Raw genomic sequence first — 25738 nt, forward strand, 5'->3', positions numbered from 1 at the left:
TGTTATCATTCAAAATCGCAGGCGTTGTGCTTGTGTGTGTGTGTCTGAATCTGTTTGTATGTGCGACCTTAAAACATCAGCTGACTCAGAGAATTACAGAAATTTGAAGTGAAAACATACACCTTTCACTGCTCCAGCTGAGCCCATGGCACCCTAGCTAAACGAAAAACACTCCTTTACAGCCACCATCACTACCAAGAATTCTTTAAAGGGGACGTCGACCCCCCCAAAAATCTTTGCAATAAAATATTACCATGTACCTTAACTTGTCTAAACGTGACATTCGGATTAATTGCTTAATTGCGTTTATAGAATATGACCCATTTAGCCATCTCAGGGGGCGGCCATTTTGTCACTTCTGTCACCTGAAAATGACATCACAGTTGCTCAGGGCGTTGGCAACGACCAATCATGGCTTACCTGTTATCTGAAGCTGAGCCATGACTGGTCGTTAGCCCTGAACATATGTGATGTCATTTTCAGTCGACAGCAAGTGGCAAAATGGCCGCCAACCTGAGATGTACAAAACTCTACAAAACTTAACTCATATTCCACAAACACAATATTAGTCAAAAAGCAACTTGTCTTACTGTCTTTGGATTTATCAGAGAGACTATAAGAGCTATTGATAGTACATCATGTATTCAGTGTTGAAGCAGTGTTACTTCCACCTGGTCTTCTCAGCATTTCCCTGCCCCTCTTGTATCACAGCCAATCCGACTGCTTCATTTCTTTGGTCCCAGGTCTTCCACAGCTACATCAGTGAAAGCGTATAACGTTGCCAGTCGTCTTTCATCGTATTACGTTGTTCAGCTGTAAATGTGCAGACACACAAGTCATCAGAAGACTTTACGGAGCTGTTTTAAAAACAGCCTTTGATGTGATTTGTATCCTCTAATGACATGACTTCCTTCTCCCACTTGAAAGCATTGAGTCAAATAAGTTTGACCTGTCATTTTAGACACGGAATACGCGTATCAATAATTGGGTCTACATCGGTTTCATCTTGCTCGGTCTGTTGGTCTTCTCCAGTACACCGCACAATAACAGCATCTTCTTTCTGTATTTATTCCCATCACATATGGGGTGTCTCGTAAAAAACAAAACAAACAAAAAAAATGTTAGAAATCAGTACGCGCCTACCTCACTTTATTATTTTGTTACTGTATCATTTCAGCTATAATGCGACAGTAATGTTCAACGGTCAGGTGAAAAGACAAACATTGTTCACTTTATTCAAATGATTCACATTTGTCATCTAATAGCTGTGACTCTCTCTAACTAGTTGCTGCGACAGAAAACATACATACAATGCTCGATTTTTCTCGGAATATATTAAATAACTGGAAATAGAACATTATATACAAACAAACACTTGACGTTTGTTGATTTCCGTATCTGATTCACAGTTCAAACAGATTACAGTGAATCCAGCTGCTTTGTGATTCACAATTTTTCTGTAGATTCTAAATTACTGAAAGATTCATAGAGTCATGGCAGTCTACATATTTTTGTGCTCTTTCCGAAACGCCCGACAATGCCACCGAAACACCCTGCTCCTTAAAGTAGGCCGCCTTGAAAGCGAACAGCAGTGTAAAGGAAGGCTCTCGAAGAAGTCTGAGCAGGCGCGGCTCCTGATGGGGTGGTGGTGCTAAACTTCTCATGATAATGCAGAGAACAGTCTGTATCACTAATAGTCATGGTGGAAATTTACAGCTGATCAACTGGTAACGGCTAACAACTCAAAAAAGTATCCGGCAATATCTATGAATCACCAGGGCAAAAAATTATAAAATGGCTTGGAGGAAAGTAGTAATTGCTGTTTTTACGATTCATTTGGGGTATATTTAGTGTTTAAATCATTAATATGGCCAATTTAAGTACTTTTGAGAAGGTGTCTATTACTTGTGAATGTCGTTGCTGTTGGGATTGCAGATTGGTCCTTAATCCCCGCAAATAGCAAGCAAAGTGGAGTCTTCACAGGCCACTATCATACAATGCAATGTGCTTTTCAAGTATATAGGAGGGAAAAATGATTTGTTTTGGCATTAGGTCAAAGTGGTTATGGTTAAGATCAAAATGTTCTTTGAGTACTTTTTGAACACATTTCGATTAAATATATGGCAGTGGCATGGTCCGCAGAGTAAAGGGCTGTTTACATCATCACAGGAAACACACACATTCACACACACATGCATTCACATTTTCATTTGTGCACGGCCAGTACTGTATACACAGAAGCCCACATCCTTGTCCAGAGAAGTGTCCTGTCTATTTTCAGACCGCTTGGTCCAAATATTCAATCAATTTGACAACAAATTGATGAGTGGGTGGGCTGATTCATCTGCAGGTTCCTCTAGCAAATTTGTTACATACATATTCGATTGTTCATTTTCCATCACAAATGTTGCCACTGATGGAATACTTTGATATATTTGGAGAATGAGGGCTGAAGTAGATGGGCAGACATTTTGCCCCGGAAGTGGTAAACACGAGTTTTTTTAATTTTTTTTTTTATTAATGATTTCATCACTCCTCAATCGGCATGCCATCTGCTCCAAAGATGACTGGTCGCCAAGAGCAGCGGAGCGGTGGAAGTGACGTGAACGAGGAGGCCCATTTATGTACGTGGGCTCACTGGCAGTGGTAAACAGGCTGGACATACTCCGGGGGAAAGTAGCCCACGTGTCCATGGCAACGGCCCCTCCAGCGCAGTGAGTCGGAGCAGTCAATGAGCTCGATGACGTCACCCCTCAGGAAGCGTAGCTGTGAGGGGTGGTGAGGGTTGAAGTCGAAGAGAGCGTGGGCGTGGTGAGGACGCTGCCAAAGAGCATGAGAAAGATGGGGCAGGAAGTAACAAGCGGAAGGAGAAAGAAGGAAAGATCAGTATTCAACACTTAATAAATATGGCTTCTGCATATTTTCATACATATTAGTTGTATGTAATAACATTTTGGGCAAATCACAGAGCTCCAACTACAGACATGCATCGTTGTCGACAAACCCGATTTATGCCACCTGGCATCCTTGAGGCATATTCATATAAGTACCATTGAACAATACAACAGGCAACCATCCATTATTTAAGATGAAGTATACCATGGAGTAGAACCAGGGCAACACATTCAAGTAAATATTCAGTGATGACTAATAACTCTGTGTCTGATGTTTTCTAGTTGGGCATAAAATCTGTGTGTGGGTTGTAATAAGTTTAGACTCGAAACGAACAGGTGGCAGTCACTTTTGACTCCAATGGATTTTATTTGCAACAGTGATTTAGACTAATTTGAAAGGTAGTAAAAACAAACAAGGCACAACGAGAAGCTAATATGAGCCCCAATACACAAAATTGAGCGTTATTATATTGTCGAGTGAGAATTACAGTGAGTGAATTTCGGTTTGAAATTTCAAGGGACATTTGGTGCTTATTCTTCGTCCTGGATGTGTTGAATAATAAATGACTGGACATGTGAGGCAAGGATGACGGGATGGAGACATAATAGCAGAGAGCGACGCTGCTTCATATTTACATCGTGATTGCGAACAATGTAGCTGATGAAAGCATTTTGTTTAAGAAATTATATATTTTGGGAAAATGACTGCTGATTTAAAAAAAAAAAATCTGACAGCACATAGCTTTTATCAGCGGAGAGCCGCTCGCACTGAAGAAATGACAAAACCGAGAAGTCGCAGCTAGCCAAATGCTGAGAGCAGAGGAATGTGCGCGACGCTGAGATAAGATCACACACCTATACACTAAAAATAAGACTGACTTCAATAAAAATGTGCCCCGTCGCTTTCTGTCCCGCTGTGTTTGTCTTTAAGTGCACAAAAACAAGTCGAGTTTAGTTTTCTCCCGGCCGTCAGCCTCCTCTGATCTCTACGGGCCTGCGACGTAAAACGAGTAAGCTGGAGAAAAGCGACTATTTTAAGTAGACCGTTTTGAACCTCAATGACCTCTCTTTGCTGTCAGTTGGCGCTTCTGCTGAGGAAAGTACACGTGAACTAAGAGGGAGCTTCATGCTCGGAACGAATACCAACGCTTTGCAAGCAGTGCGGTGGAGTGGTGTCACTTTGGAACAAGGCCCTCTTCCCTCGATCAAATATAAATACCAAAAAAAATAACCTCGTGCAAAATATCAGATTAAAGGGGAAGTCAGTACAAAAAAAAATTCTGAGCAATAATATGTTGCGTCTTCACTAGTCAAAACATGGCATTCTGAGTAATATTGCATTTGTGAAATATGAGTTAAGCATCTAAATCCACCCGTTTTTAGTCATCTCTGGGGGGGCGGCCATTTTGTCACTTCTGTCGACTGATAATGACATCACAGTTGCTCAGGGCTCAGGTAACGACCAATCACGGCTCACCTGTTCTCTGAGGCTGTGTCATGATTGGTCGTTTGCTGAGGCCTGAGCAACTGTGATGTCACTTTTGGTCAACAGAAGTGACAAAATGGCCGCCCGAGATGGCGAAAAACAGATGCATTTTACTGCTTACCTCATATGTATGGAATATATATTTTTTAAATTATATTAGATCCACAATGCTCAAAAGTGGGGCGTGATAGAGTCCATTTCTATCACTTGAACTCATTTAAAAAAATGATGTTTCAATATCTTTCATCAGTGTGCAAATGAGTAAACTGAGAATGAATACATCATTTGGAAAATGACTGACTTGCCTGCCCCAAGGAAAAATGGTGAAATGTATGTTCAAGAAATGCTTCTTTCAATATTTGAATTGTCTTTCACTTTGTTGATTTTGTGTTTAAGTTGCAAAATGCCTCAAAGATGATATGTAACCTCTGCTTCTGTAAAAGGTTTGCAGTTGCATGCAATGTATGGATGGTACTGCTTTTCATTTCCCTGTGCAAGCTCGTGAGGAGCAATTATGAAGGAGGAATATAGTTTTATATCAGCTCATCTAACCTTGCATATTGTATAAACAATGGATAGAATTGTTCCCTAACATCAAGGAACAACATCTTTGTACTGTATCTATGCAAGAAAAAGAACCTAAACAATACAGCGTCGCCCCCCCCCGACACTGTGTTCACAAATTGTCATACACGAGAGTTTTGCATGAACAGACTTTCTTTTTGAAGTGTACGCTTAGAGGCTTGAGGATATTAGCGATATGGGGGTGGCGCAGTGGTGGGTGAGAGAAGTGAGAAGAAAAAAATAAATAAATAATTTCCCATCCTGCCATGATGAGATAAGAAGTGATCTTGTGCCGTGTAATGAGCTGATGTGGAATTAGTTTCGAAATAGGATGACACAAAAAGCATTGTGACTCAAGAGGGACTTTCGAGACAGTCACACCAGACTTGGTTTACTTCTGTGATACTGACCCATTTGGGTCAATCAAAGCTGAAGCTTCTTAGTTCTGAGGCTTTTGCTTTAAGTGTTTAAAATAAATAAATACATAAAATAAACACTGAACAATATGCATGAAGTCATCTCTCAAGCGGTGATAATTAGATGGATTATTTTAGATTATCTTTCTAATAAGCAATAGTAGTAGTAGTATAGTTCCCAACCACTGGGTTGCGGCCCGGTACCGGTTCGCGGGGCACTTTGGTCTGGGCCGCGCCGGGTCTCACCTACCAACTTCTCTCCATTTCATCTAACTCTTGACACTTGTCAAGATGCTAATCGTCTCGGTCGGATTACGCTAATATTAATCCCACGAGCTAGCTAAATGAAACAGAAAACAGACCACCTCTGCACAATATGTCGCGCTGCTAGGTTGCTGCAAAGGTTAACGACTTGTATGAACCGGTTCGCCGCGGAATAGAGTTTAGGGACCACTAGTATACAGTATATAGATTAGTATTATAATAGCGTTAGCTTGATTGCTGTTGTTTGTTTTTTTTTCATTTTGGCAATGTGTCCATCCATCAAATACACAGAGGTACTGTAGCCTGTTGTCGTCTTAAAGTAATGGCAGTTCCTTGTTTTCCTCACTCTGGGCTTTGCTTCCATTTGTAGAAGAAAGCAGCCGGCCGCCGCAAACACTCGCCTCCGAGCAAGTCAAATATCAACACTGTTCACACTTCACAACTTTGCAGATGCCCTGGCGCAAGTACAAAGTATAACGTTTGATTGGTTGCCATGACAACAGAAATCTACAATCTTTGAGTCTAATATACTTTATATTTGTTTTAGTTTTCAAGGTGTTCTATAATGGATGAGAAAATAAAACGATGACGAGAACGGACAGGTGGCCCCGGTGGCTGGTAAATGACGTGTGGCTTCATTTTTGAAAGAGAGGAAATACTGTGAACACAATCTCTTTCTAATTTTTCTAGATTGTTGGGTGGTGTGAAAAAGATGCATAAACTGTTTTATTTGTTTTGGACCGTAAGGTTATTTTTATTTTATGCCACCCCGTCATAGAGTGTTTGGAACTCTGTCTTAATATGCAGGTGCATTCAGGTGAGTGATAAAAGCTCATATAAAATCTTTGCACAAAATGATCTGTTTATGTGATGATTTATTCTGAATCACAACCTCTCTCTCGAGAGAGAGACCTGACAAACATGTTTCTTGTTTTGGGACATGCACAGTCGAAAAGTATTGGCTATTAACCTTTTATTGAAAGGGTTTAGTTTGTATAAAATAACAATTTGGTCCCTTATTTGAACAATTCAAATCAAGCCAGCGACATGAACATGTTAATATACTGCCAAGACCTGATTTTTTTTAAATTTCGGAAAACATGTCATTTTTTAATATTCTTCCTACCTGTAGCTTAGTAGGTAGATGCTTGAATAAAAAAAAAAAAAGCAATCAGATCAGCAGATAGGGACCTGAGCTATGTAGTCTGACATGATAACAACAGGGAAGCTGGTAACTTATCAGTAAATTCAACAATAAAAAAAAAATGAAAAGAAAGTAATCTCACTCTCTCTACCATCACTCACATGTGTTTTTTATCTGCACTTTTATTTTCCCTACCATTCTGCAGTACCACGATTTTACTCTCCAGAGGTCAAGCCTTGAAATATAAATTGAAAAGGGAGCAAATGACTTTGTTGATTAAACATATACCACTGCAAGTGTAAAAGACAAAAATTATGCAGGCTCAACTAATGAATCAATCAAAAGGCACACCAACACTTTGTAGATTCCCAGAAGAGTCAAAGCAGCTAAAAAAAATACCACATTTCAACTTCATAGCCTCCATTGTGTATCGCACTTGTCAATTTGTGTAACTGACTATGTCGAAAGTTCTGCATGCCAAGCATGTAACGACTGCTACTCGGTTATCCACCCTCCTAAAAAAGTGCTAATGTGTCCCGCCATCAAGAAAGTAGAGGCATGTCAAGTGCAAGGACATAGCAGCCGACCTTTTGTTGCATGAATATTTAACATTTAAATACAGGCAGGGAACCAGATATGCTGGGAAACGGTTACGTGTTCTGTTGATTTTAGTACAGTGGATAAATATTGTTAACTGCTCCAGATTGTGTGTGATGTGCTATTTATTTTTCAGAGGACCAACATTCATTTGATGTTATTCGAATTATCATTAAGGTTTCGGTGATATAAACAAGAGTGCTTACAGATCTTAGGTGTGTGTTGCATCATGCATGAGACTACCTTATTTGGATGATTGACACATGATTGAAACTTTGCTACCACAGCAACCTGTCAATCCAGATGGTTGTGTCGTACGAGTGCGGATTACGTAAAAGATCCACCCTGCCGACAACGATTTGAAGGTGTTAACAGTTGAACGTCATCAGACCTTGTTGACTTTTGACTTTAGATTTACGTATGATCAAATTAGAACATTGATGATAGCAGACGGGATAGAGTAACCACACATGGGACATAATGTGTTAATACGTTGAATGTGACATAACAGAATAAATTGAGACACACAAATGAAGGACACATTTATTTTACTTTGCATGTTCGACCTGCCACACCTCTTTAAAGATTAAAAAAAAAAGGTCAGCAAAATACTAGAAACCGCTCTCAGTACGATTGACGCAGAATAATAAAAATATTGTGGCCAGGGTACTCTATCAAAGTGGGCACAATATTTATTAAAAAGGGACACAACAGTGGACAGAGATTTCTATCGGACATTGACAATGACGAAATGGTGATGGCAACAGTAAGGTTAAAATGTGAAATTGAATGTGAATGTTATTTATTCATTTTATTTTTATTATATATATATATATATATATATACATATATATATATATATATATAAAAGAAAGAATGTTAAAAGTAGCGGTCACGTGCTCACTCTTGCAAAGTGTTCGGGGTCTCGCAGAAAGACGGTCCTCTCCTTAGCGATGCTGTTGCTATGATAGAACTCCACAAGTTCGTTCAGGGAGGAGAAGAGTTCGTCCCACACGTAGTATTGACTGCAACGATCCTGTAGCACCTTGAAGTGTTGGACGTGGTCCCCGTAACTGTCAAGCACACAAAAACAATTATAAAACATTATTATGTATTTTATAGTCAAATGAAATTTGTTTCTTGTTTTATCTTAATTATTCTCTTTCCCTGATGCTGTAACAGTTTTAGTTTTCTCAAGTGTGCTAATGATTAATTGTTTATTTAAAAAAAAGATCAATTGAAACTAGGTCATCATCTAACTGCCTTGCAAAATGAGTCATGTTCTGTGTTGAAACAATAATAACAACCAGGAGACAACAAGTCAGCCAACATTTTGATGTCATTAAATCATTTGTGGCTGCAATTGACATTAGTCGATGGGATGCTCATTTGTGTGAACTGTATGTTTCATTATTTGCGACATCACTTAAGAAACATTTATAGCTACTAATCATATATATATATATATATATATATATATATATATATATATTAGTGTTGTCAAACAATTATTTTTCTAACCAATTAATTACAAAGAAATTCTAGATTAATTGGGATTAATCACATTTTTCAACTATTATTTTTTTGTAAGTTAGTAACAAATATTTACTTGAATAATATATTGGAATTAATGTAAAATCAACAAATATGAAGTATATTTTAAGTCAAAGATTGTTCTAATAGCTTTCTTTGATCTTTGAATACAATCTAAACTGAGTTTTCTTGACAGGCATTTTTCTTTGAAACGATTCTCAAATCTATTCAGTACATTTAGTTCTGCCCACAAGCACCACACTCCAGCAGTTTGCAAGCCCAGTGGTATCTTGAGTACGGTGTTTTCTTCTAAGATGATGTGCTAAAGATATACAGCTAATATGGTACAGTATTTAAATTTGGCTTTGCAAACTATGCAAATATTTTTTAAAGTAAATAAAACTGAGTTAACTAAGTTAAAATATTGAACTGCGTTATTTTTTTGGGGGGATTAATTTCCTGATACCGCAAACCCTTTGGACATAGGTTCTGCTGAACCAGGAGGCCCATTCGAAGCAATATGTCAAAACATCCGCCATATTGAATGTGGCCATTGTATTAGTCATAAAATCGGCAAGCTGTATTTGTAAAATGTAGTTAGAATAATATAATACAAACAAAAGCAGTGGTTTGCTATTAATCTCAAATATCGATTTAATTCAAAATTAACACATTAAAGTCTAATAATATTAAGGGGCATTTTTTTGTATTGACAAAATGGATACACCATTAAATTAGTTTCTTCGAGATTGTCAACGTATGCTGCAAGGAATTCTTTCTCCATTTTGCCCCTGCCGACACTTCCTACCTGCTCCCTGTGGCGGTTGCTAAGTAACTTAGCAGTTTATCTTTAGAAATCAGAACATCTCACCATGATCATTACTGTTATATAACAGCCTGTAACGGAAGTAAGCTCAACACCCCCATATTCCTCAAATCATCACTGAGTAGGTGGGTGCCATGTTTACATTTAATGATGGCTAACGTCTGTTGTACTGTATTTTGGAAAATCAGTAATACTTTTTCAGAGGCTTTGAGAGGGAGAACTTTTTTTCGTTTCATAACCCAAGTGTGAGCTCACATTGACGTGTGAGGTTTGACCTCACCGATCTGTCACAGGCCTGATGGGACCGCACAAGTGATGGCCAGTTTGTTTCAAGTTGACTTCCATCTCTACTCAGACGTGAAACTTCATGAACCAGCACAAGTGACTCCTTGGTGGCTGGATGGCATTCACGCGGCCTTGTTTGACTCCCTCAGCCTAAATTATCTCCACTTTCTTTCCATCTCCACCTCACTATGACAAAAGTTGTAAAAATGTCGTCGAATTTTGGCAGGGGAGTAGCTAGAATTTTTTTCGTCAGGGTGACACAACATCTGAGTGAGGGATGGCCGTGCGTGCATGCGTCTTTATTAATCATGTCACCCGCAGTCAGGGTTACATGAAATAATATTTTTCCCACATCTCCAGAACCGATGCACACTCATAATTGAACAGGGACAAATCAATGTAAGAACAATTTTTTGTTTGGTTTAATTCTAGATAATTCCATATCCTTTGCCTTGCTTTTTGTGTACTATCTCATCGTGGGCTTTTACGTATCTCATGCACTGATTCGCTAGCTAACAGCCAATCAGAGTGATCATTTGTCACAGACGGCCGGGTTTGTATAATGCGCTTATTGGCTCATTCATTAAAATCATATATATAAAGCAAAATGTCACCAAAATCTCCTCATTCCTCACCATAATAATATTTAATTAATTAATTAATTTTTACTTAGTTTCCTATTTGTATGAGGAGTGTGTTGTGTGCGCGTGCGTGTGGGTGTGTGTTTGTGTGTGTGCGTGTGTGTGTTTGTCAGATTGTCACAACTGCACATTTTATTTCATGAAACCATAACTGTGGATGCTGTGATAAAAAAAATGTCTTCTCAGCCATGTCGTTTGTTTGATAAGGTGTCAATGCATTGTGATGATTTTGATTGATATTAACCGTAGCGATGTTTACTTTTCTGATCAGTTGTATATGTGTTCTTTGCATATGTAGTAAGAGCAAATAACTTGAGGCTGAAGATCAAGGGGCCTAAGAATACTGCATCCATGTAAAAATAAATCAATAAATACATCACAAATATCAAAAAAATTCTCTTCAGTGTGGGGGTGGCCAAGGTGGTGGCAAGAGAGACAAGGGGTGGAAATGGCCACCCCTGGCCACCATGTAGCTCCGCCCCTGAATTCTGAGTGCATTTTGATTCTAAACATATGTGGTGTAAATGGTGAGCTCCACACGTTCACATTTTCAAATTCCACACAAACTGCTTCGATGTCATCACCTATGATGCTTGCAGTTAGCGAGAAGTAACAAAGTACATATACTCAGGTATCTGTATACGTAGTATTTATTTGCTGACGACTTTATACTCCCCGCATTTGAAAAGAGATGGATTTGTATTTGGGATTTCAGTCAAGCAAAAAATATATATATCATATACTCACAATTTCTAGGGGAATTACATTTTCTAGCTTCACTTTTTTAACATGAACCAGTCCGCCTGAGCAATTTTCTTACAATTTTAATATGTGACATACTTTCAATTGCTGTCTATTTATCACAGTTCTAATGTTGTTGTCGTTTCCTCTAGCCAGCCCTTCTAACTCGGCTACCACAAACACAAACTCGCACCATACAGAGAAATGCAACTCATCTTCAACAGCTTATTATGACGCCTGGTGCCCTTTGCTGCACCCTACCGGTCAATTTGTGTAACTGACACCCCCTTGCCCTGAGAAAAGGGTTATAACGGCAAGTGTAAATGATGGAGAGATCCACAATTTTTCATCGGTGCTACTAGGGGTGCACATAATATCACACACTTCCTTACCATAAAAAATACATGTAAAATATTTCATTTTTGATCATACATTTTTCAATAATGCACAAAATAACTGCATCCTATATTTTTTTCCAGCGCAAAGGACTCTCTTAATAATTCATTCATCACAATAATTACTTACTAAGGATGGCACAAATCTACTGGACAAGAAATCAACATTAGCTGCATGAAATCATTTTGTATTTTCACAAAATAAGATCACTATTTTTATTTTTTATTATTTATATTGAGGTGCTATATTTGTCCTGTATATCATCCCGAATCCGCCCAAAGAATATTAGGCCTATTCACGTTGTAGTATCAGGCAGTCTGCTATTTAAGTGGTGGTTATAATTTAAAAATACAGTTGAACCCAGTTTGGTCTCTATCTTGTAATTAATATAAAATCACTTTATGTATTTTAAATCAAAGACAGGAATACACAATTTTCAGGAATTTTTCTTCAGAAAAAATTCTCAAAACTTATTCAGTACATTTAGTTGTAAGCACCACACTCCAGCAGGTTGTTTTGTTCTGAGATGATGTGATAAATATAAACAGCTCATATGGTACAGTGTTTGAATTTGGCGTTGCAAGATATAATTTAATTTTTGAAGGAAGTATCACTGCCAACCCTCCCTGTTGCAAAGCATATTTGGCACTAATAGTCACCAATGTATAGTATACAGTATTCTAAATTTCTACTTTCAACGAAATGAAGAGCCTGGCTTTTCCAATCATTATGCATCTGTCATCATTTCAATCATCCCAGAGGTCAAGTAACACTCTGGCCGATAAACTCAGAGCATAACGACATGATGAACTCACAAGCACACACACACACACACACGTGCACAAACACACACATGCCGACACACTCTCATTTGTGTTCTTTATCCAGTGTAATTAAGGCCCACAGCGATTGAGAGATTATGTTCTTTTTCACTGTACAAAGAAAAACAGGAGGAGGGATTGAGACCGAGTGCGAGTGAGACGCAAACTGGCAATGGGAAAGAAACCTACTGTAGATGCTGAGATAGAAAGCGGTGAGACGCACTGACAGCCAAGTTATTTTTACAACTTTTACCCTACGCCAGCACAATTGGAGATGCATGAAGGTCGCCCTGCTCGTCTTTCCCTCGACTTCCTCCCTCAATCTGCTTTCACTTCCTCTCTGGTGCTGTCAGCCCTGTTCTCGAATCAAACCTTCTGTTTCATAATCGTTAGCAGTGCGCAACGGTGCATGCTCGTCTATGTCTTTGCGATTAAACTGTAACGCCGCGCCCGTAGATATGGCCAGTGGTCGTTTTTAGAACAAACCAACCAAGGATGATGATGTCAGGGAGGACAATCCAGCTGTGTTTGCAAATGACATTATATCATTTGTTCAGGGGCTGTTTGCTAGATAGTGTGCATGTACGTGTAAGTGCATGTGAACAGTAGCAAACCTAACAAATTATCCTACAGAAAAGCATAGTAAAGATGCAAAACACGGGAAGGACCCAACCTTACAACTTTTGAAGTTCTATATTTGCCACAAGAAATTAAACGGCTCAAATGGACAGAGACATTTTTGATTTACTCTTAGAAAGTAAATAGACAACCAGGTTGGTCACGCTAAATCATGATTTGCTGCTTAATGGATTGGACCTGCGTGTTATAATAACCTAATACATTATTTACGTGGCTGTCCAGGGAATGCTCAGATAGCTGCGACTAATTTATTTGGAATTTTACTTGCACATTTATTCATATGGTAAAATTGAATGTTGGGCAATCATATTTCTTCAGTGTTTAAAATCTGTATTGTTGAAAATCTATGCCTGTGTTTATGTTAGTGTTGTAAAACTAAAAAACACATTTGGCTAATTTTTGCCAATTTTGCACATCCGTGTATGGCAATATAACCATATTGATGATTGTAGTTTCAGCACTTTCCATTGTTGTTGTTGATCCGAATTCCACATCGGTTGGACAATCTTCATCCTTTGCTATCGTCAATGTAGCCTAATTACTGCACTATGAATTGTGTGACAATTCTCTGCGACAAATTTGCTGCTTTTACATACTTGCCCAATAAAAATGTTTGGCCTTGACTGCTATTAACGTTGATGATTTTGGGCAACTACTGCCCCCAGTGGCTGACAGAAATATTGCAAACGTCAGAAGTGATTGGCAGTACAATAGTCTGCGCATCATTATTTGTTACAACTCCCCAATGAGGGCAAGTGGGCCAATACATTTTTTTTTCTTCTCTGTGAGCCCAATTAAAAGTCTTTTTACATTCTTCATTCTTTCCACTTGTTTTTATCATACTGAAAACAGTATATGTTTTGCAAAGTTAGGATGTTTCACCTAGGTTTTGCACCACTACAGCACATAACAAGCACCAGACAAGAGAATGAAAACAACGATTAATTTTATCATTGTATAAAATAAAGACGATACTCAAGTGGGAGACTGGGTGGAACCAAAATAGTCTGGATCTGACGACAGAAATATAACACTGAGTCATTCATCATGTTCTGCCTGCCATTTGCTGTTTTATTCCCTTGCTTGTTCCTTCCCTGAGCATGGATCTTTCGCTCTCACTTTCTCAATTGGCTTTTGATCATTGAGCTGTGCTATTAAATGTTGTCGCTGAGCTGTGGATAGCCTAACAAATAGACAAAAAAAGTGTCTTCAGTCCAGATTATTATTAATACTGTGAAGCAAGGGCACAAGCCAAGCTATTTTCTGACACATTTACTTTGCAAAAAGCAGAGGGAACTTTCATGGTTTCAAATAAATGCAACTTTTATCTTCCATTGTTTGTGTAATAACGCCCATAACTACATCATAGCTCTAATTGAATTGATTAGATATGCCAGTCATATTAAATATTTAATTATTTAATTCCTCTAACATTTTAATATATCATATGATAAAAAGAGATGCAATAGACGCGCGACATGTTATTGTTCATCTGAACAAATTTAGACGACAGTAATTTAACTGCAGGTTTAATAAGTCTATCTCCGCACGGGTGTGTCCTTCGCTTTCACCCAAAGTCAGCGGTGATATGCTCCATCTTCCCGTGACCCGCAACAGGATAAGCGCTATAAAAAAAAATGGTTGGATGAATCGCTCATAAGACTCAATTATTGTGAAATTACCCGGAAGGAATTGACATTCATGGTACACTAAATTCCTCGCGTGGCACTTGAAGCACAGCAAAAATTATGTAGCTGTAACATAAGCATAGCCTTAAGTGGCCATTCCCTTAACAGCCCAGATAAAGGCACTAATGATGACTGATGACAAAGATTCTCAAAGCCAAACTCCCTGCAGGAGCGTGAGTCAGCGATAGCAGAGGTCATGTTAATGAAGGACCATTCAAAGTGCTGTCCCCTTCTTACAAATGTGACTATAATTGATGTGCACTTTTACTCAGTATGCAGGTGTTAAGGATGTAGGTTTAATATGTACAAATGCACATATTAAGTATGTAAAATATTGTGTTGTCATTCATTTAAAGGGGGAAGTCAACCTAAAAATTGTCTATACAAGAATATGTTCTATGCAGGCCTACTCGTTTAAACATGACTTTCTGATTAATATTGCATTTGCGGAATAGGAGTTAAGCAGTAAAATCCACCTACTTTTATCCAGTTCAGGGGGCGGCCATTTTGTCACTTCTGTCGACTGAAAATGACATCACAGTTGCTCAAGGCTCAGATAACGACTAATCATGCCTCAGCTTTAGAAAACAGGTGAGCCGTGATGGGTCGATTGAGTCGACAAAAGTGACAAAATGGACGCCCCGAGAGATGGCAAAAAAATGGGTGGTTTGCTGCTTAACTCATATTCCACGAATGCAATATTAATCCGAATACCATGTTTAGACTGGTGAAGGTGCGTAGAACATTTTATTGGAGGGGATCTTTGTCAACTGTAGTTTTGAGCAGTAAACATTCTCTAAAAAAAATAAAATAAAAAAATGTTAGATAACTGTGCATTATTCAATTATTTTATGTGGATTTGATTGCTCTGTGAAGTACTTGTTATCATTTCTGCATCACAACCAATAAATTCTGAATTCCAATTTTGGCTCACGCCTTTTTGCGTGACATTCGAGACACATTGCTCTTACGTTATTTGATGATGCTAATAGGCTTCGTTGAGAATTTCAATAGGAATAGTTGTTGTCTTATTTGCCCTACAATTGGCTGTTAAGGTATTCTCTACTTTTTGCATAAAGTCAGCCAGGTCAACCAGCTCGACACATTTTACATCACAGTCTTTTAAATTCTGACGCATTGCTATAAAATTTGGACTATTTCAATAAGCAAATACATTTGCTCAATTCCAATTAAAATCACGTTGACACAAGCGCCTACCTGATCATTTTTAAAATAACTTACAATATCATCATGCTTGGTGAAAAACTGAGAAGCTTTCAATTAACAAAAAGTCGACCGCAATACTGGCTCTTATGCTCCACCAGGACTTGAAGTCTTTTTTGTCTTCACTGACTCCTCATAAGAAAATCATTCTGTTTTTTAAACAGATGTTAAAGCTGCACTGAGCTGAGTTAAGAGTGACGTTTTCACAGTTACTGTCACCAAAAACATCTTCCCTGACATGGGAGCTGTCAACACGCACACACCTGACCCATTTTCAGGGCTGGCTGCGCCATCCAAATGAGAGTCATGCAGATGCCAAAAAATGTCTTTTTGCGTTGAATACAGGCAAAGAGAGACATTTTTTTTGTAAATCCAACTTTAATGTTCAGTTCTGGTTGGTCTCCGAAGGAGACCCAGCCACCTCCCCGAGGCACCACACTTTAGCACCTCCTCTGAGCCCAGGGCCACGATCACAAGCATCCATGACTGTCACCGCCTGACTGGCCTAACAATCGGCGCCATCAGCAGCTCAAGATGCTCTCCTCGTGTGCCAGATGAGATTAGCTCACATCAGGCCAGAGGCTTCCTGCTTTTTACCTTCCACCTAACGCTCCATCTATTCACACACTCGCCTCCTATGCGGAGTTATTCTATCATGCAGCTGAAAATCCGTATAAAAAAAACTGTATTCTACATTTATCTTGCGGGTTTTCAATCTATTGCGGGTATGCCTTGATTTTATTTTAATTTTTTTTTACAGATTTTCTTGCAATTTTTCTTCCTTATAAATTGGACGAGTCAAAAGTGGCAATTTCTTTTAATAGGCGAAATTTCCTTTCCAAAAACTCGTCGCCCCCAACATCCTGGCGCACTACTTCACTCAGACTATTACCAAACTCAGAACATTTTTCAAATGTGCCTTTTGGTTATTCTGAGTGTCCCCGAAAAATGTGTACTAGAGTCTAGTGCGTCAGGCAGCAAACAAATGAAGCTGCTGATCATGGGCTGCGTTCAGAAATGTATGTGAGCGGAGTACCCTCCGCTTCCGGCAGCACACGAGGGCAATGAAACGTCTGCTTAATAGATAGCGAAGCGAAAGTTTTTTGTTTTACTTTAAAATGGCTTGCCTTAACCACGATCCCACAACGCAAAAGCCAAAGATACAACCCTGATGGTTTAATGTGCTTTTGGTGCTGTAAATCCTTACGATAAGGGAAAGCGAATTACCGTGACTATTGTTATTTTTCTCTTCTTATTCTTCTTTTTGGAAGCGCTTTCACCGAAAGTACAGAATTAGAACAATTGCTGTCATGGCAACAAGTTGACGGTTTTCACAACAATAATTTTAAAATACAAATGTATGAAGTGTAACAATTTAGAAAAGTGTGTCCGCGTGTGGGTGTGTGAATCTCTGTTGACACATCTCTGTGTGCGAGGTCCACCCCCGCACAGCTCGCAAATGGCACATGACCAAACTCAGAAAACAGGTGAAAGGTCGCGACCCGAGCCCATAACAACTGTGATGTCATTTTCAGTCCAAAGCAAGTGACAAAATTAAAATGGGTGTTTTTTTGTTGCCTAATTCATATTCTACAAACACAATAATCAGAATACTTTTTATATGTTGGGAAAAATAAAAATTGAGTTGACTTTGCCTTTAATCAAAATTTTACTTACCTGACGGACATGGAAAACTCCCCCGGCGCACTTTCGCTCTCTCGGACCAGAAATGCTCCACATTCCCTGTGTCTCAGTCGACTTTCTGCTACACCGCGAGATATACGACCTGCAAACCACCTGAAGGTTTGAAAAAAAATTAAAAAACAGAAAACAAGGAGATTGTGATGGATTTTTTATTGCATTTGCCACAAGTTTTCCATTATCATTGCAAAGTATTAAATGAACCTGAGGCGTTGTCTTTTGATTTTCTTGTCATAACAAGAGAATGGCATTTCAAAAGAATTCCCACAATAGCACAGATCACAGCTGTCAGACGTTAGGAGGTTCAGGCTGGCGAAAAATGCCGATGTTTTTCAAGTTATTTTAAAACACCGTCGCTAAAATTGCACACAACAATTCTGTGGAAGCTGTATTTAACGCTGTCATTTGTAAACTTCAAGTACGGTTCCGAAACATTCATTCTTATAACTAAACATTTCTCTTCTCCCGTAAGTTTCACCTAAGGAGCGCCAATGAATGTTTTTTTTTTTTTTGTTTTTTTTTTCTAACAAGACCGCCTGCTGTAACGTTGTCACTTTAGCATCTGTCGTTGAAAATCTAGGAGCCCATCTGTTGTGAGACAAAGTGATGGAAACGCAGTGTGAACCAGCAACTGCATGCACACTTGCAACGGCAAAGTGTGAGATTACATAAGTGAGCGTATGAGTAGGATGGATTTGTCTTATTCTGGGATGCAGATGTCCAAACCAGAGCAGAAGATGCCTGGAGCTGTGACACACACTCACGCACACACGCACACGCACGCACGCACGCACGTACGCACACTAATGAGCTGTTACGCTAGACCATTACTGGATATGTGGAATGTGTTTAGCTGCTTTACAGATGTTTTGGTGTGTGTGCGTGTGTGTGTTTACATTTGTGTATGTGTGCCGCATGAACTCACGCGTGTGGCCGCAGGTTGATGTAGTTCTTTGGCACAAAGCCTTTTCTGTTGTGGAGCTCAGCTGTGTACCAGTTGGGATCATCCTCCATGTTGGTGATCTGGGGACATGTCAAACAAAGAGATGAAATATTTGCCCGTTTTGATGCCCACACGCACTATTATGCTTGGGTCAAAGGTCACAGCCAACGATTCTTTGTGCCAGGCCTCTTCTCGTTGTCTGCTGTTTCATAGGAAGAGTCATTCTATTTCCAACAAATTTCCACGAGGCTTTTTCTTATTAGGCTAACCCACAAGCTCAGTTATTCTATTTTATTTATTTCCAGTGTTCACGTTAGACCTTAAATAATAAGGGTTACCGATATGGAAAAAAATATTTAAATCACCGTTATAGCAACGACGAGTGATGGCATCTGAGAAAAACAATGTTTGGCATTAAAGAGGAGGCTAAGTCAAAAATGTTCATTACAATAATATGTTCTATGCGCCTCCACTAGTCTAAACACGACATTCGGATTAATATTGTGCTTGCGAGATATGAATTAATTAATGAACAAAATCTGTTTTTATCCATCTCAGGCGGCGGACATTTTGTCACTTCTGTCGACTGAAAATGACATCACAGTTGCTCAGGGCTCGGGTAACAACCGATCAATCGCGGCTCACCCGTTTATTTGGGTTTGGTCATGTGATGTTCACAAGATGAGCCCTTAGGCAATATGATGTCATTTTCAGTTGAAAAATGGCCGACCCTTGAGATGGAGCTGAATGGGTGAAGTTTGATACTAGACTAGCGGGTCTGTTTCGAACATATTATTGTCATGAAACAACCACGATCAAAGAAGTTTTGTTTACATCAATTTGTTTGCACATGAGCAAATACGGAAAATGCAGTCAATGCGGATTACTTTCTATCCACATCTATTGACTTAACGAAATATTGATGTTCACATCCATTTTTGTAAAAAAAATACCCCCCCCCAAAGAAATTGAATCAAAAATATTTTTTCTTTCAAATTTGTGATGTGCTATGTGATTGCATACAGATTTTGCATTTGATAGCAGTCAATGACGAGTGGCATCTTAATGTAAACCTGGAAAATTCATTTCAATTTGACACATTCAACAATGTATCACTTTCCAATCATGTCAGCTTGTACTCTGTATTTCTCTTGAGGGCCTTCTTACAAGAATTTCGTTTTGATACTGCATGTTCTGTAAATAGAATCATTCATTATTCACAAAATACACCTTGAGCAATCTAGTCCATTTTACAACAGCGGAAATTCATGTAACGTTTTGTCAACATGCAAATATTTGTTCTGAATTCATATTTTGGCCACAATATTTCAATCACAGTGAGCGTTTGTGATGCATTCCAAAATAAATGGATTTTTCTTTTAAAATTTGTCAGCATTGACAACATGTTCATAATTGTAATGGTTTGCCAGTATATGAGTGTTGTAGAATATTGTTTCTTCATATTGAATTTTTATTCTAAATTTGGTATTATGTTTCTTCAGTGATTCTGTGATCGGTTATCCTATTTTTGTTATGCTACCAAATATGGCTCCTTGCACTATAACATTTTATGACCTGAATTGTGGGTAAGTCTGCACTCTGAGTATCCTTGTCACTCCTTTGTGGGGGAGAAATGTCGGGTGAGTTTTTTTTTTTTCATTTTTCTTCCACTTGACATCTCAAGCATCCTTCATGTTTAATGAGTAAAAGTGAAATGGGTTCGCATTCAAACATCAAACTCGACCCTGATGGGGAAACTCCCTCAGCAAAGTTGTCCATCAAAAAGCTCATCGTCCATTTCAAGTGTCGGCTATTTTAATCAAAGTGTAAATGTGCATTTAGATGAGTTTGACATATTACAGATTGATGTGCTGCCCTCGGCCAGCACTGCTGTTCAATCACGTTTGATATGTGTGATATGTGAAGCTTTAAAAAAAAAAAAAAAAAACAAGCTGCAAAAATAACAGTCCTCTTGTTTTCTCACCTCACCCGCAACACCCACTCGACATACTTTTTGCTTTGCTGATTTCCAAGCAGGAAATGTTCGAATTAAAGTTTAGTTTAAGTTTAAGGGCAAATGTCGAGTAATCATGCACCGAAAACTCACATGGGTGATACAAATACATTAAAGACACCTTTGATTTCTGAGCTTTGACAAGTTTATTGTCATGCAGACCACACTCTTTTTACCATAGCTGAGTTCTGCACGCCATACTTGTTTTTTGGCATGCTAAACCAAATGCTATGCGTACAAAATTATCCATCCCGCAATTTCAGGGAAATACGGGTTTTTTTTTTTTTTTGGTTTTTTTTTAGGCCTATTCATGGACAAAAAGCATAACTGAATGTCTTTGTCCAAAGTGTGTAATAAAATGTCCTCAGCAGCACAAAGTTTGACACAAGTCCTGTGAAATGGGTACAAACACCCCCCCTTGTTGCCAGATGGGCAACACTGACTTATTACTCATTTCCTCTCCTTCCACCATGCTTTCTAACAAATTTCCACTGCCCAAAAATGTTTATTTTAATTGTTAAATGTTAATGATGAGTTTTCCATTAATAATAATGTGTTGGTCACTTAATAATAAGTTTATTTGCGAACATGAGGTATTGTTGGAATGAAACGGTAGACTTTAAGAAGGCTTTGATTTCCAGACCTACCTCACTATTCAAATCTGATTATGGTGCCAATTTTCACTTTTATGTTTTACCGCTTGGCGAAAAATGTATTTTTATTTTGGGGGGCTTTGTGTCAGACTTGGCTGTGGAAACACAAGTTTTCTTCCCTTAACAAGGCTATTTTTAAATTGGAATCGACTGTCCTTTCTACCTTACTAATGCTTTAACACGCTGCACACCAGGACATGGCCAAACTCCAAAACAAAAACAAATCTGCTCTCTTGGTCGAAAGATTTTTGACTCTGTAAAAGAAGAAATAGTAACCCATTCACAACACAGTCTAACATTCAGGAATGACAATTTTCTTCAGTTGCATTTCACCGAGGTTTGAACCTGACCTATTTTGACTGATGTTGGCAAAACAGATTTGCTCAAGTTAACTGTGACACCATTCCCCAAAAAGATGAGTCATCCACAAACAGTCAATTTGATGGAGACATATGTTTGTTTTTTTCACATCATAACAGTTGTACCAATGGTTCAGTCTCATGCAGAAGTTCACTGATGACAGGGCTGTACTATAACTGGGGACGTGACTGTCTTCAGAATGAACCAGATATATTCATACTGATATTAATAAATGAGAGGCAACACACGTAATTAAATTTAAAATGCCTCTGATCAACCACAAATAAAGTTCAACTGTTGTCGTATGATTTTCCAGGCACTTTTGCAGTCTTACAGCCCAAGCCATAGTCCATGATCCACAGCATCAGATGAGGAATCATGTTGTTCAAAATTGTCAGTCTGCAAAAGGGTAGAAACGAATTTCCAAGGGACCAAATATACCATGAAACACAGACATGAGTTGAAATTTTGCACAACACTGACTTCCATGAAGCAAGAGCGGGACATTTCTCCAAAATTGGCAAAAAAAAAAAAATGATGAAATAACTGCTCAGTGAGTGTGCCCAGATACTAACAGTAAGAATGAAGATGCTGCAGTACAGGTTGTTTAGTACGCAGGACCTGTCTGTTAATATGTCTGGGCTATGGAGTAGGTTGACAAAGAATAAGCCTTCTTTTACTAAAAAAAAAACATCCATGCCTAGCTATATTTTGCTAAAACACCTTTGAAATCTCCCAAAAATAATTCCAAAAGGATTGCTTGATTCAAAAACAAAATCATTGGCAATAAAAAAAAAATATGCTATGTGTCTTTTCTAGTCTAAAAATAGATTTTGTGATCGTGGAATTTAAGTTAAGCAGCAAAATCCACCCCTTTTTAGCCATTTCAAGGGGGCGGCCATTTTGTCACTTCTGACGACTGAAAATGACATCACAGTTTCTCAGGGCTCAGACAATGACCCATTACAGCTCACCTGTTGTCTGAAGCTGAGCCATTATTGGTAGTTACCTGAGCCCTGAGCAACTGTGATGTCATTTTCAGTCAGCAGAAGTGACAAAATGGCCGCCCCCTGAAATGGCTAAAATCGGGTGGATTTTACTGCTTAACTAATATTAATCAGAATGCTGTGATTCAACTAATGGGCCTGCATAGAATATATTATTGTCAAGAAAATGTTTCAGTTGACTTCCCCTTTAATTAATTCGGAACACAACCAGGTCCAGTTGCATGTGCAGTGGACACATCCCCATTCATAAATACACTTCGTCTCATCCAGACCACCATGTTGTTAACTTCACACAACAATGAAGTACAGTATGTGCAGCTTACCAGAAGCTAACGCTGATAACGATGTTTGCTAATGCTAATCTAAGCTTCCAACACTGCAACTCTGCTGATCTTTTGGCTTTGACATGATCAGTGTTGTCCAGCCACCTCTTGAAAATGGTGACTTGTCACCCTGCCGAGCTGCCAATTCATAGGCTGAAAAAGTTGAAAATCAGCTGTTCTGATAGAGTACAGCAATGTTGAACTTCTCCCTCACAAACTACTGCAGTTTGACTTGTTTACATTTGACGACTTGCCCACTATGGAACTGACGTCACTTCCTATTGTTGATGATTAGAAGTCAGCCAGCTCACAGCAATGGAATGTAGCGGCCACCTTTGTTCTATCAAATGCGCCAAAGACCAAAAATAAATCACAGAATCAAACAGACACGAACAAAATAACTTTTCCCATCATTGTGTAGTATCTATCCTACTCTTTTAAAACTAAATAAACACATATTAAAAAGTATATTTATTTTCGATTTATCTCATCTTTGTGTTATTCAAGGTCACTCAACTGAGTGAGGGGGCAGTGCCCTCGCGCCCTCTATTGAACACCAGGCACTGCTATGAAACTCATGATCAGCTTTTTGAAACCCATTTGGCTCTCATTACCTAATAAAGTTGCAAGTAGAGAGTGCTTGCAAGTTTTGTGCAGTAGTTCATCTAGCAAGTGCCAAATTTAAGATAACAAATGCCTCGGCCCTCTATTGTGAGGCTTTCAAATCCAGCGGCTTGATCTCTTCTTGTCAATTGTATGAGCTCTGAACAGCTGGCATGTTACAAATCTAGAAAGAAGTGCCCCAGCTGTGCAAGACATGCACTTCGAGTTCTTTTCTTAACATGGGAAAAAAAAAAACATCTTCCCAAATCGCCAATCTTAAAAGTTCATATGTGGAGTTTCTTTATACACAGACTTGCTTAATGCAAACATTAATCAACTTGTATATACGGTTATACAAAAAAGTATTTATTTATTTATTTATTTATTTTGCCTTACCTTTAATAACTCTCCTTTGTTGAAACTGAGTTCATCGCTCTCGGTGGCACGAAACGTATACAGTGCCACAGCTTCCATGCTGAAAACCACCAGAGCACACACACACACACACACACACGCACACGCACGCACGCACGCGCACACACTCACTAACGCACACGCACTCACTCACACGACCACACAGTCAAATACTTCCACTTATGTTCCAGAATGATGGGGTAATAAAAAAAATAAGAAAGGAATTTAAAGAGGACAAAGTGAAACAAGAGTAGATGGTGCCTGGTCTCTCTGCGGAGCAAAGGATGAGAGAGAGCGTGAGCTCAGAGAGGAGAAACACAACTGGCTGCTGCTCAGCAACACAGTGCCATGAGTAACATTCGGAGAGTGAGAGAGAGAAAGAGAGAGAGAGAGAGAGAAGAGAGAGAGAGAGAAGACAGAGAGAGAGAGAGAGACCGCTCACAGGATAAGAGAGTGGGAGGCACTTCCTGTGCGTCAACATTTGTCTCATCAGGTTTGTGGTTTGCGTCTAGTCGGATGTTGATCTCAACACATTTGCATCTCTTGATAAAAGCAAGACTTTAAGTTTTTTTTTCATATATAGGCCTTTAAGATTGAGGCCAATAGTGAAAGGATGTCACATGATGATCTTCCTCTCAGGAGTATTTTTCAATGAGCACAGATTGATAAGAAGATCGAACATAAAAACTCTTTCTTTATCGAGCAAGCATTATCTTGCTTAAAAATGAACATTCAAGGATGGCACAAAACTGCGGAACAGGAAATCAACATTAAGTGCAAGAACCTTTTTGCATTTTTTTTTTTTACAAAAATCCTTTCACTCAAAGTTGTAATATCATGTTTGTCCTGCAAATCTGCATTTTTTTAAGACGACACTTGGTGTCGAGGTTGAGGAAGGTGAGGACCCAAACGCAGGGAAGCCAGGCAGGGGTGACTTAAAGGGCATTTATTAAACAGAAAACTAAGGCAAACAAGGAACTTGGAAAAACTTAACGACAGGAAACCAACTACAGGGAGAGGCGACAGGAACTGGCAACAGGGACAGGCAACCGGGACAAGCGACAGGGACAAGCGACACTTAAAATGACAATGAACCAACAAGAACTGAAAGCAACCAGGGAACTAAATACACACAAATTGACGAGACAACGAGGAGCACCTGGACAAGACATGGAGGGTTGGAAGGACCGGATTGGTTGACACTAGGGCTTGGGTAAACGAGCACAGGTGGACACAATAGACAAGACGAGACAAGACACATATACAAGGCCAAAACATGAAACCAAATACTAAACCAAAAATAACAAATACAAATCATGACAGTACCCCCCCCTTAAGGGACGGATCCCAGACGTCCCAAACACAAACAAAAGAAAATTGTCCAAAATCAGGGTGGGCGGAAGGGGGCCAGGAGGCGGGACCACAGTCCGCGATCAAGGCTGGTCAGGCGGGCGTCCGGGAGGCCAGACCAGCGAGTCCAGCCGTGGCCCTTCAGGCGGCCGTCCGGGAAACCAGACCAGGGAGTCTAGCCGTGGCCATTCAGGCGGGCGTCCGGGAGGAC

At 39.1% G+C, this 25738-nt stretch overlaps 1 protein-coding gene across 1 annotated transcript; it reads right to left on the reverse strand.

The window, feature by feature from the left end:
• Positions 1-1132: 1132 nt before the first annotated feature.
• On the reverse strand, positions 1133-24528 carry grapa (GRB2 related adaptor protein a). Its single transcript, XM_088317495.1, has 5 exons — positions 24160-24528; positions 18786-18883; positions 17837-17956; positions 8270-8438; positions 1133-2820 (listed from the first exon to the last, which is right to left on the reverse strand). The coding sequence occupies exons 1-5, from the start codon at positions 24235-24237 to the stop codon at positions 2635-2637; spliced, it is 651 nt and encodes a 216-aa protein (XP_088173621.1). The 5' UTR covers positions 24238-24528; the 3' UTR covers positions 1133-2634.
• Between the last annotated feature and the right edge of the window lie 1210 nt (positions 24529-25738).

Source organism: Idiotropiscis lumnitzeri, chromosome 15 (assembly GCF_059441095.1).
Source record: "Idiotropiscis lumnitzeri isolate Australia: NSW breed Sydney's pygmy pipehorse chromosome 15, RoL_Ilum_1.0, whole genome shotgun sequence".
Lineage (NCBI taxonomy): Eukaryota > Metazoa > Chordata > Actinopteri > Syngnathiformes > Syngnathidae > Idiotropiscis > Idiotropiscis lumnitzeri.

Coding starts and splice junctions, on each gene's coding strand:
- grapa (XM_088317495.1), bottom strand. CDS start 24,237: ATGGAAGCTGTGGCACTGTATACGTTTCGTGCCACCGAGAGCGATGAA. Junction 18,884..24,159: donor ACAAAGGAGAGTTATTAAAG/GTAAGGCAAAAT, acceptor ACATGTCCCCAG/ATCACCAACATGGAGGATGA. Junction 17,957..18,785: donor ATCAACCTGCGGCCACACGC/GTGAGTTCATGC, acceptor TCAAACCTTCAG/GTGGTTTGCAGGTCGTATAT.